The sequence below is a fragment of the Leptonotus elevatus genome, chromosome 1 (genome assembly GCF_054856555.1).
Source record: "Leptonotus elevatus isolate MCC_2025b chromosome 1, RoL_Lele_1.0, whole genome shotgun sequence".
Taxonomy (NCBI): domain Eukaryota; kingdom Metazoa; phylum Chordata; class Actinopteri; order Syngnathiformes; family Syngnathidae; genus Leptonotus; species Leptonotus elevatus.
Window position 1 is genome coordinate 46,166,107 of NC_141239.1, and position 12,666 is coordinate 46,178,772.

The 12,666-nt window shown below is 40.6% G+C and overlaps 1 protein-coding gene across 1 annotated transcript; it reads left to right on the forward strand.

Annotated features, from left to right (window-relative positions):
* The first annotated feature begins 769 nt into the window (after positions 1 to 769).
* nptxra (neuronal pentraxin receptor a) lies at positions 770 to 11,337 on the forward strand. Its single transcript, XM_086097651.1, has 5 exons — positions 770 to 1,788; positions 6,059 to 6,335; positions 6,654 to 6,886; positions 8,048 to 8,227; positions 8,440 to 11,337. The coding sequence occupies exons 1-5, from the start codon at positions 1,087 to 1,089 to the stop codon at positions 8,668 to 8,670; spliced, it is 1,623 nt and encodes a 540-aa protein (XP_085953777.1). The 5' UTR covers positions 770 to 1,086; the 3' UTR covers positions 8,671 to 11,337.
* Positions 11,338 to 12,666: the final 1,329 nt, after the last annotated feature.

The window sequence follows — 12,666 nt, forward strand, 5'->3', positions numbered from 1 at the left end:
CACAGACACCCACCAGCCAGCACCAGGGTCATCATTCTATCATCTCTATTGCTGTAGAGCTGCTCTACTGGGAACCTTGAGGGTGATTTATTGCCAGGCATGCACGCTTTCCCAGTATAGAGGCCTGTAACGTGAAGCTGAGCTACAAATGATTAGACATAGCGGGTGCAAGGGGATATGATTACAGATATAACCAAGAAGGCTGAATGCAGGAAAAGCATTCGCTGCAGTGATGCAAAAGAAAAATGCCCTCTAATGCAGCCTGCCTGCAGGCTCAATTCCCCCAACCAGCAAGAGGATATGCATCCCATATAATGGGATGCATGGCTGACGTGACCTATAGCTACAGCAATAAGTGTCCAATGAGTCTCTTAGTGCCTCAACCGAACTGTGTTCTGTTCTAAAAATGCTTTTTATATGTGATACAGTGCAGCTTCAATGCTAATTCTTATACTATGAAGATGTGGGGTAAAATAAATGTGTTCCATGAATTCTGCCTAGCAACAAGTGGCTGAGGCAAAGGCAGTTTGCAGTAGGAAACTTGCAGACTCACTGCTATTCTATAAACCGTATTCAAATTGTATTAGGCTATTAAAGATGATGTTGCATGTGCGATTTGGAATATAAAAAAAAAGACAAGAGCTATTTGTGCTTATAAAAATACCATCAATTTTTGCGCATGCACATCAAAGAGTGCCGTACTTCCATTGGGAATGTCGCACACAAAAATGTTGCCCTCGCTTAATTGTTATCACCAGGCTGCATCTTCTCTGAAAGCGAGGACATGCGCGTCGTGCACATGGGAGGAGGTGTAACAGGAACACACTCTGCTCAGATGCTGTCTGTCGACTCCGTGATCACTCCATTGAGGCGCTCTCATGTCCCCCTTATCTGCGTTAGTCCACAAAAGTCCACAGGGTTCTTTTTCGCTCGTTTGTTCTTGAAATCCAAACACATCAAGCCGATGGTTTTGCTGCGTTCCATCACTTTTTTCTTTTCTGGGGTGTTTTTATGATTATATTTTTTTGATTGTCGATCGTCTCCACCGCCACCCTGAAGTTCATTGTGATCATCTTGGCCGCCGGCATGGTGGCCTTCATCGGCGCCGTTATCTGCATCATCGCGGCCGTCCACACTGGAAGCACAAAGGCTGCACGGCAGCAGCCGGCAGCCGACAACCGCTCGCTGTACGTGACTGGCGCGACGCAGCCCCCCGCTACCAGAGGCTCGGCGGCCAGGGCTGGAACCCTGGGTGCTCTCCACGGTTCTGAAGTGCCCGAATCCGAAGCGCCGACGTTTCACATCGGGCTCGGCGGTGTGGACGGGGTCACTGGACTGACTGGTCACGACCCAGCTGTCAGTCGACTCATATGCACCCCGATCCCCGCCGGAGAGTGCAACCCGAAAAACTTTGAGCAACAAGCGGACGACCCGTCACTATACGCGGGAGAGGACTGGGGCTACCTCCGCACCACCGCGGACGAGCTCCGGCAGACCGTCCTGCAGCAAAAGGAGCAAATACAAACGGACCAACGGACCATCAGGGAGCTGACGGGCAAACTATCTGAGTGCGAGAAGGGGCTGAAGGGTCGGGGTGGCGTCGCCGACAGACGCGGAGGTGCTGTGGGCATATGGGGAGGCAAAAGCCCGGCAGAGGGGGCGCACCCGGAGCGGGTCATGGTGCGGGACAGCCCAGCGTCTTCACCTGACCACGTGCTGACGCTAAGGGCTGTGGATGAGCTGGAGCAGGCTATCAGTCAGCTCAAAGACCGCATAGAGAGACTGGAGGTATGTGCAGGAACAAATCACCCCCTACACACACTGCAGAGGCGTAATGAATCCCACTTCTTATCCCGGAATGCTTGCATGGCATAATTTTAAAGGCAGAGGAGGGATTATTGTAACAGAACTGTTGAGAAAGACAGTTTCTAGAGAATTTATATTTGATGATGTCTAAATGCTCATCAGGGACCACTACAAAGTTGGGATTTTCTCCTGGTGCATGCAGAGTGAATTTAAGACAAGTGGACCTTTGTGAACGTTAGCAGCATTTTTTTTTAGAAGAAGAATCAACTCATTCATTATAGGGTGAGGTTAAAAACAATCTCCAAGCACAATTATGAAATTTTAAAGAAGAAAAAAACATAATGGACAGAAAGGCTGACATTTAGTGATACGTGTAATCACAGTAATCCTTTCAAAAGTTGTATTAATTTTTTTTCAGAAACGGACTGTTTGGGAACAGTGTTGCTGTAAACTACTATTCCAAGAAACCAGATTGCAATTTAATTTAGAAAAAAAGAGGGATGGAAAGAAGGCCTGTGTGAAAAAAAGAGGGGGAAGTGAGGTGGATGCCATGGAGAGGATGGATGATGATAAAGTGGTAGAAGAGGGGAAAAAAGAGAAAAACATCATCAGGCAGAATAAAGGAGGATGGGGTAGAGTACAGGCAGCGTAACATGAAACGTAATCTCATCTGACCAGATTCTGAAGATGTATAGCCCCCTTTTTGGTCGAAAGCAATATCATGCATAATGTATGAGTTGCCTAGTTGTAGGGTACAGACCTCTCTTTCAATTCAATGCCTGCACAATCGCTTTTATTTAGCAGATTACAGCCATCTTTTCTTGCTATGTTGAGCTAACCTAAAATGATCTTTATCTGTTGATTTTATTGAAAAATCGTGCTGCAGTATCATATTGTATGCTGCATTGTTTTCTTGAGGAGCCATCAAGTGTATGTTTCTCTCAACAGCCTAGTCACGTTTCCATCAGTAGGTGCTGGGTCGAGCAGCACAGTGCTGTTTACACCAGATTGTGTGGTTGGGAATTTGTAAAAACGGACAATCTGGATACATTATTTTGCGGATATGCCAACATCAGTAATAAATGTTTGTACATATTTATGGCAGTCAGCTCTTGTTTTTCAGGACAATCGTTTCTTCTGAGTACAGATTCACGGAGCACCAAAAAAAAGGCAAATAAATGTTTGAAATTCTATTTAATATGCACAAGGTTTTTATTTGGGGTGAGAACGCTTGTCATTTATGAAACTGCAGAGCTGTAATGATGTGTGCTCCACACGAGCTCCTTAAAGCATTTAGTGTTTACACATGAATGCATTTATGTATCAGATCAGAAGATGCAACTGAAATGATTTATTTTCCCTCTAGAAAACTCTGTGCCTCCATGTATAAACAAATACCTGCCTCAAGCTCAACCCCGGGCTCAGTAATAGAAATGAAATATTTGAGAATAGATTCCTAAGCATCCAAAGATCCATAGGATGATGTGCGGTCAGAATGTGCATCACTGGAATATTTATAATGCAGGTTTTTGAGTACAAGCTTCAACCAATGTCTAGGAGCCATCCATTTTCTATACTGCTTATCATCAATAGGGTCACAGTTGAGGTGGAGCCTATCCTAGCTTATTTTGGGTGAGAAGCGGGCTACACACTGGACTGGTCAGCGCAGGGCTCATACAGACAAAAAAAAAACAATTTTCAATGAACCTGACGTGCACGTTTTTGGAATGTGCTTGGAGAAAACACACACAAGCAAGCAGAACATGCAATTTCCACACCGGGAGGCCCAGCCCTGACTCGAACCCTCAACCTCAGAACTGTAAGGCAGATGTGCAAACTACTCATTCACCCGATGTTTAAAGAGTAAAATATAACTTTAAATTAAGTCACTAGAACTAATACCAATAAATGAAAGGTTTGTTTCTTTTTTTGTATGGAGAAGGCTAGTAAGTCTGGGAATATAATATACATGAGATGAAAGAGACATTGCAGGATGGTGAGAAAAGGAGAGCGATTGGCATCCAGTGGCGGCTTATCAGGGTAATGTAAAGGAAATACAGTATTATAATAAAAATGTTACAAAATAAATGCATACAGTATCTCTTTTTAGATAATCAGGACAAAATAGTTATAGAAGGTTGGGGCACCGTTGGGTGCTGAATTCTCCCGCCCACAGCCAATAACATTTAAATGGAGTTACAGTTAAAGCCAAGGTCCTGTTCGGCCCAGAGTGCCTGTTGCGTTCGACTGGTACCAATATGGCTACCGCCCACCACATCTACTTAGTGGCTGTCATATCGATGTGGCAGCCATATTGGATGGCTCTCTTACAGTGTACGTCAGGGGTGTCTAAACTTTTTTTTGTTTGAGGGCCATATACAGAAAAATGAAAGTAGGAAAGGACCACTTTAAAATTCTAAGTAAGCAATTAAATATTGTTGACATTTCCTGGTTCATTTGATAAACTGCTACATTAACAGCTTTCTGTTGAAGGCCAAATGGCAAATAGTTAAGGATTTTTGCGGCCGTTAATTGCACTAGACTAGATCCACCCCTGCAGTGAACATTTTCCAAATCCCATCACAAAATTCAGAAACAAAACAAGAGCAAACTGTAGTAAGATGACCATTTAAAAAAAGAAGAAGACCTTAACACAGCAGAAAATGGAAGAGTAATTGTGTTTTTTTTTTAGTTGTAAATAGTTTATTTGAATCTTTGCATAGGTTATTTAGAAAAGCCTTACAGTATATAAACCAATTTCTTAGCAGTGGCACCTATTTTTTGACACCCTCTCCTGTCACTTTGCCCAACTCCTTTTTCTTTTTTTAAACTAGCCTTGCGAGCAATGTCAACTGTCATTTTAAATATATGCTATGGGCCGCTGAAAGGTGGATGGCGGGCCGCAAATGGCCCCTTGGCCGTAGTTTGGGCACCCTTGCTGTATGCAGTCTTGTATTCATATTCAATTCATTGAAGACACTTCAAACATTTCCGTGAGGAGAACGTGAAGCCAGGCTGCATGGATAATATCACATATGGCGAATTTATGGACTTAATTTTGGGTTTTTGAACAAAATTACACACAGTGCAATTAAAAGAGAGGCTTTGACTGTGTTGTGTACAGTGACGGGGTGGCAGGCTGCTTAGAGTAAAGGGCCTCATCAATGAAGGGTGATGATGATTTTCTGACATGACACCAGTCCCAGCTGGACTATGTGTTTATTTTTGTCTTATTTTTAAGGCTTTCATTGGAATGAACTCAAACTTTATTCATACAACACTGAACAAGAACCACAGCTGTAGGAAAGTGTTGTACTTAAATGGCAAGAAAATAATTACAATAATAATACAATCATAAATAACTATAACTATTATGTTCTAATTAAAATATATAATGGCTCAGGAGGTGCAGTTTTATTCTCTCGCATTGCACCTTGTGCAAAAAAACAAAAAGATAATAGAATTAATTCTCTCTCTCTGTCTCTCCAAAATAAATAAGTAATATTTAGTCAGTATCCTCAGAACAAATCACTTTGTGAATTGTGCCAAACAAGAGCATGGTGTGTTCACTGAGATCATTTCCAGAGGCACTGCTTCTTACATAATTCTGGTCCTTATGGGAACTGATTTGATTCTTCTATAGCTCGACCTTTATTTGTATCTTATGCAACACATGCAAGTGTAGTGTACACTGGTGAGGACAATTCAACTCACAACCTTTTGTTGTTAAAATTGCTAATCTATTTTTTGCACTCTTTTATATAATATTTTTGCGTTACCCCTTGCGCAATCTTTTAAATGTGTTTGTTTTAAAAGTGTGTTTAAAAACCTGAAAAAATGCAAGTATTATAAATGATATTTAAAAAAAAACATGCCTAACGAGGATATTGGGTAGGTATTTCTAAAGCATGGATTTCACTTGGGCGGTGGTCTGGAACGTAACCTCCATAATGGATGGGGGGAATTACTGTATGTCAAGAAGCAAGGCCACACAAAAAAAAACGCTTGAACTATCTCAGTTTAGTGCGCTGCGTTTTTAACATTTCAACTGTAATGCATCATCATTTTTTGCCGCCTTCCATTGGGATACCAATTGCACGATATCCCCTTCTTTATGGTGCGCCATCCCCCTGCACGTGCCAATGTTGACATGAAAAGGCAATCAGAGTTTACTGAGCGTTTCATACTTTACCGTGAAAATGTGAGCAAGATTAAGTTTTCTCATTCAAATTTTTGTCTTTCTCCTCTGCAGGCGGACATAAATCTGTTTCCTCACAACCAGACAGACATCAACACCTCAACCGTCGTGGAGGACGGCAGGAAATCTTTTAGCCCAGAAACTTTAGCTGGGCACAAAGTCGGCGCCGAAAGGCACTGGAGGATGGAGGACTTGGAAGGGGAGCTTGAAAGGAAGGTGGGACTGTTGGAGAAAGAGAGAAAAGCCTTGAGGCTTGAAACTGAAAGACACCGACAGGAAATGGACCAGGGAATCAATAAGCTGCAACACCGACTCTCGGGACTGGAGGAAGGTAAATATTAAGAGAGAGAGTAAATAGAAAGCTGTCATTACAGAATGCATTTAGTTGCACGCGTATGTCAGATGAAGTTATAGTGTTAGTTTAAGCAAACCATTAAGATTCTTTGCTGTGAAAAATTATGGCATGCTAAAAAGATCAGTAAGACTATCAAATGCAAGCTTCGAAAATCAGTACAGATGTTTGCATGGAAAAAAGCAATAAATCTTTGATCCTTTTTGCCACTTTTGCAGATTCTTTATTTGAGATCTTTATTTATTATCGTTAACCACTGCATCTCTGACTTATTTTTGCTTTTCTTGTCTATTTTAGCTAATTACTTCCCAGAGGGCTACAGACTGTCTTTCCCATCCCGTACAAACTACATGTACGCTGTAGTGAAACAGTCCATCCCCAAGTTGTGGGCCTTCACCTTCTGCCTTTGGATTCGGCCCACGGAAGGAGGCATCGGCACACCCATCTCCTATGCTGTTTCAGAGCAACCCAATGAACTGGTGCTGCTACAAGGCCTGCATACACCCACTGAGCTGCTCATCAATGACAAGGTACTGAATCAATCAAGAGGCATCATTTTGGTTTTATATACACAGTCAATTCTGTAGAGTAAATTCGACTCTATTTAGAGTGGGACCAAATAGACTCAGTTTTAGAGTAGGCTAATATTTACACTTGTAGGAGAGTACAATAAAGAATTAAAAAAAAATTATAATTAAAGGTCACTCAAGGGTTCATGAATGAACTCACGACCTTCAGCTTGGGAGACTACCACACTACCACGTGAGGTATGCCCCTCTTACTGTTTGCCTTTATCCAAGAGGAGAAGAAAAACTTTGTTTTTGGGCTCTTGGAGTTGGGAAGATTCCAGCTGACACGGGCGATACACTAACACAAAGCAAGAGCTGCGTGGCTCAGGGAGTAGATCTCAAGGTGAAGATCGTGAGTTTGTTCCTCAACCCTTGAGTGACTTTTATTTTTATGTTTTACAATTCTTTATTTTACTCTCTTCCAAGTGTAAATATTACTCTAAAACTAAGTCGATTTGGGCCCACTCTAAATAAAGTCAATTTACTCTACAGAATTTACTGTGTAAAAGTGGTCATCTGTTCAAAGGTCAGTTTTTGTGACATTAAAAAAATGAGACAAAGATAAATCCATTCAAAACTTTAACAATAACTAATGTGATCTATAATCTCTACAACTTGATTGGGGAAAAGAAGAAGAAAGAAAGTAACCTTTTCGGGAGAGTAAATACAAATAAACAATTGACGTAAAGTGGTTGCATAAGCATGTGCAGTTCACCCTCTAATACTTGGGTTGTTTATTGTGTTCAGAATTAACCAATTACAATCATATGCGCATAAAATGGGGGTCAGTGTGCAACTGCCACCATTTAAAGTGGCTCTGATTAACTTTAAGTAAATTTCCCCGTGTTCGAGTTTTCAACCAAAGACTGAAGGTTTTCTGCAAGGAATTATGAACAGTTCCAAATATAAGTCACTTTTAGCACAAAACCTTCAGGCTTCTCCTAGAGATCACACAAAAATATCAGGAAATGCCTAGTAGACCAACTGAAATTTCTTTGGTGTTAATCAGAGCCACTTCAAATGGTGGCAGGAGGTTGCTGACTCCCACTTAATATGAGTAAAACAATACAGACTAAGGACAAATATCTAAATTCAAATGTGCTTCCGCTTTCTTACTGCTAGGTGGCAAGGCTTCCCCTGAACCTTTCTAAAGGCAACTGGCAACACATATGTGTGAGCTGGAACCAGAAAGAAGGAGACTGGCAGGCCTACCAGGGGGGAAAGCTGAGGGGAGACGGCCACGGTCTGGCAGCTGGTCATGACATTAGACCTGGAGGAGTGTTAATCCTTGGTCAAGAGCAGGTAAATGCATTGAGATACAGAGCAAATGAACAGGTTGTAAGTGATGATGAAACAAGTGGGCTGCAGCCTCACGAACAACATTTTCAATAAGGCGAGTTAATAGTAGGGATCTGAGCTCATGAGTCTTTAGGTCTTATGGCAAATGTAAATGTGTTTTTGGGTCGGTTAACCCTCTGAAATGTGCATCTAAAAGTGCTTATTTTCCACTCTAGGATTCCCTGGGTGGAGGCTTTGATTCAACTCAAGCTTTAGTTGGAGAGTTGTCCCAGGTGGGTCTTTGGGACCGAGTCCTGTCTGCTGACCAGGTGGCCAGCTTGGCTCGTTGTGGAACGGTGACCCAGGGCAGCGTGGCTCCTTGGACTGAGCATGGAGTGGAGGTTTATGGTGGAGCCACCAAGTACCCGGGGGAGCCTTGTAGTAAACACAGCCAGAGCTCGAAGTGACAGATGGAGCTTTTGAGCAAAAGGAGGGTTGCAGGGAGACAGAAAGTTTCAGCCTTTTTAAAACATAAAGTTACTATTTCATCTGGTTATTATTGGTACTAGAAATGTTACCACTCTCTGCGGCAGTGACCTTGTGAATGTTTAAGAAAGCAAAGAACCTTTGCAGTTACACTATATGGACAAAAAGGATTAGGAGAGTTAGGAATTACACCCACAGGAAGTGAAAGTGAAAGAACATACTGTGTAAGGTTGTTTTCCACTTTAAACAATATAATCTGGGAAGACTTTCATTAAGGATATAGTTATAACCCTACCGAGTCACCGTAACGGAACCCTTTGCTCGAGCTTTAGCAATTCCGAGAGTTTTCCAAATCGACTCAGTAAGAGGAAGGCCGAAGAATCGAGGGAATCGAAGTGGGCTAATGCGGATATAAAAAGTCTACACACCCTTGTTCAAATCACAGTTTTTTTAGAGATACAAAAAATAGACCAATTACAAAACTATTTCCACCATTAAAAGACTTAAACCTGTGCAACCCTTTTTTTTTTCTTCTAAATGGGAAGTAGGCCTACAAATTAACAACTGAAATAATGTTTTCTTGCAGATAAATGTGAAAAGTAGTAATTCCAAAAGGTATATTTGGCACAAACACAACACTGCTAATCACAAAAGATGTTGGCGCCATCATGGTTGGGGGCCTTCAACACGGTAGAAGGAATTATGAATAGTTTGAAATACAAGTAAGATGTAGAATAAAACATTCAGGCTACTGATAGAAAGCAAAAATGTGAGGAAAAGCCTTCGGTTATAACTGCTGAAGTGCATTGGGAGTAATCCAGAGGCACTTTAAATGGTGGCGGGTGAGTGTTGACTCCCATTTAACAGGAATTTCAATGGTAATTCTAAATACAGCCGCATCTCACTTACAAGAGGGTGTGCACACTTGTGCAACTACATTATTTCAGTTGTTCTTACTCCCCCTTTGGAAGATATTTCTTTGAATTCAATTCAATTGTACAGATAAATAAGGGTTTTGAAATTGATTAGCTTAGTATATATTTTTTCTGTATATCAGATTTTTATATAATTTTAACAGAGGTGTGTAGACTTTTTATATCCACTATAGCCCAACCTCTGCTTTATTAAAAGTTATGTCGCATGGGAGTCGCGTGGTCTGCTTTTTTGTCCCCCAGCTGGGACAGGCACCAGCTTCTGCCATGATCCTGAAACAATATTTTTCTCCAAGTATTCTACTTTAGGAATAGCCGATGAAACGGTGGAGAAGTACACTGTAAAAGATCGAAGTTGTCCTTTCTAATATTTGAAAAGCTAACATTTTTTATTCCATGAAGAGTTTTATGACGCAAACCAGCAATCTAAATGCAACTTCTAATATTTGATTGGTAGCTACAAACTGAAGCGTTTACGTCGTGATAAGAGAACTAAGAGATGTTGTCAGTCAATGTGAGATGATGCAAAATGTTACGAGAATGGGGAGGAATAGCAAGAAGCTGGCAGCAAGGTGATGAAAGACAAGGAATAGCAAAGACAAGTATAAAATTACTGTGTGTTTTTGTGTGTGTTAGCATTCCATCCTGCACGTTATATTCATGCTTCTAATGTCTTGCCGGTGCAATGTGTTCATCTTAGCTTGACACATAAGGACAGTGCTCATTCAAGCTTGTGGATGTTCTGGATCTTTAGATTGTGAATGAGATGCTTAACATGATAAAATGAAAATTCTACACTGTCGCTACAGTATTTCCAGCACAATAATGTTCTTCTCTTTTTTTCCCCCTGACATTCTGTGTACAATAAAAACAAAAACAAAATAGCACATTAAAAGCAATGATTAATCTAAATGTAGACTCAAAATGAGTTTGGATTTAGGAGATTGGAACCAGAAGAAAAGGATCTTACATGGACTAGTCCATGTAGGTCAGCATGCTACTAGCATGTAGTCGCTACCCAATGAAAATTGTCTCCTGGTATATCCGAATTCTGTGTTTTTTGATTCCATTCCAATTGTGGCAACTGAGTAATGTGGTGGGATAAACTGACAACCTTCAGGTTCTTGTCATCTTCTTACATTCCATGCACAAGCTCCTGGCTAGGTTTATTTCAAGACAAAATATTGTGAAAATCACAAGATATCTCAACCTCAAGTGTTGTGAGACGTGACAAGTGACACTATAAACACTTGCTGTTTCCATATTTCCTACACTAGTGTCAAAATGTGTTTTGTATCATTCTGATGCAAAGTCCACACTGTTATTTGTAGCTTGTTCACGTTCAAGTGTTTTAAACCTAGATAATGTTTATGTGATTCAACATTTGAAAAAAGAAAGATATATGCCAAATCATCTTGTGCCTAATATTGTCTATATGAATGCTTTCCTGTGTGCAATGCTGATAAGACTCAGATCAGATTCAGTTCATGTACTGTATGTCACGGCTTTTTGGGACATTTTAATAGTGTTGTGGCATTACTCTGTCTAAGAACATTGGTACTGAAAAATAAACCTGTTGTGTCTTTTTGGGATGTTTTTTTTTTTTTTGCATTTACAATTCTATGTCAGATCTGTTACAAACAAATACTGAGCATCTGTCTTGTTGTACTGTGATGTTAATTGTCATTTATTACAATAAAAGTCTTGTTTTTCACAGCTAGAATGTGAGGCTCTTACATTTCTGATATGATACCACATTGATTTTGAAAAATGCATCCATAAATTCATACTAAATGAGTAAGAAATCATATCAGGGACATGGAAGGCGGCTCGGCTAAAGAGGATGAGTGGTCATCGATTCCTAACCACCAAGGTTGTGGATTTGACCTTCAGCCATTGTGACCGTGTCAACGTGTTCTTCAGTAAGATATCGAATTCTCCACTTGCTCCTGATGCTACGTCATTGGTATGAAGAGCAGACACGAAAGCACTTTGAGTACCTTGTACAGTAGGTAGAAAAGTCCTATACGAGTGAAAGCCCATGTACCATTTGCAAAAGTGCACTCGCTGTGCAGTGAAAATAAAACCTCTTATACTGACTTTATCTCTTGTCTAGTAAAGAAAACAACAACCTTTCCTCTTTACAGTCGATATGTTCTATAAATTATATAACAGGGTTTTCAGCAGTTAGAATAGAGGGGAAAGGCGTTATACGGAGACCCAGTGAGTAGTACAACTTGGATTTAGGTTTATACAGATGACCTGAATAATACACACTGTCTCGTTCTCTGAGTCTATTGACATTTATTTATTTTTATGGTTGTTTACATCAGCTATCTTTCTTATTTTATTGTCTGATGAACCAAGTCTTATACTGTATTATCCAAGCCATTTCACTGTTCGGACACTTAAGTCGACTTCTTCTGTCAAACAAATGCTTTATGTGTTTTATTTGTATATTAAAGTGCCCTATGTAAAGCCATCATAAACGATAAAAGCTTGATGAGGCTGATGTGTGGAGACTTACAAAATGACAGAATAGCGACTGACAGATGTGAAGATACGGGACGAGCTTTCACACCAAATGGATAACACTCATCTGTTGACAGTTTTTATGAAGTTTTTTTTTTTCATGTGACTGTGCAGTTGCTACAATTGATAACACGTAATTACTACACATTTGTTGGCTACAAATCATCATGAGCAGAGCATTATGGAATAAAACATCAGAATGTTTTACGGGAGCTGTTAAAAATGGAAATACTGAGCACTGATGGATTATTAACATATCACAGTGGAATGACTCTTGAAGAAAGCATTAGTGGACTGAGCAGGGCCGTTTCTAGCTTCATGGGGGCCCTAGGCAAGGTGGTGTTTGGGGGCCCCTCGTTTGCCAGACTACAATGAAGAGATTCCTAACCCCTTAGATGATCTCGTAAAATACCACAATCTATTACACTTTATGATAGGGCTGGGTATCGATTTAAATTTCCACAATTAATTAAATTTCAATTCACAAGAGTTCAGTTCGATTCGATTAAAAAA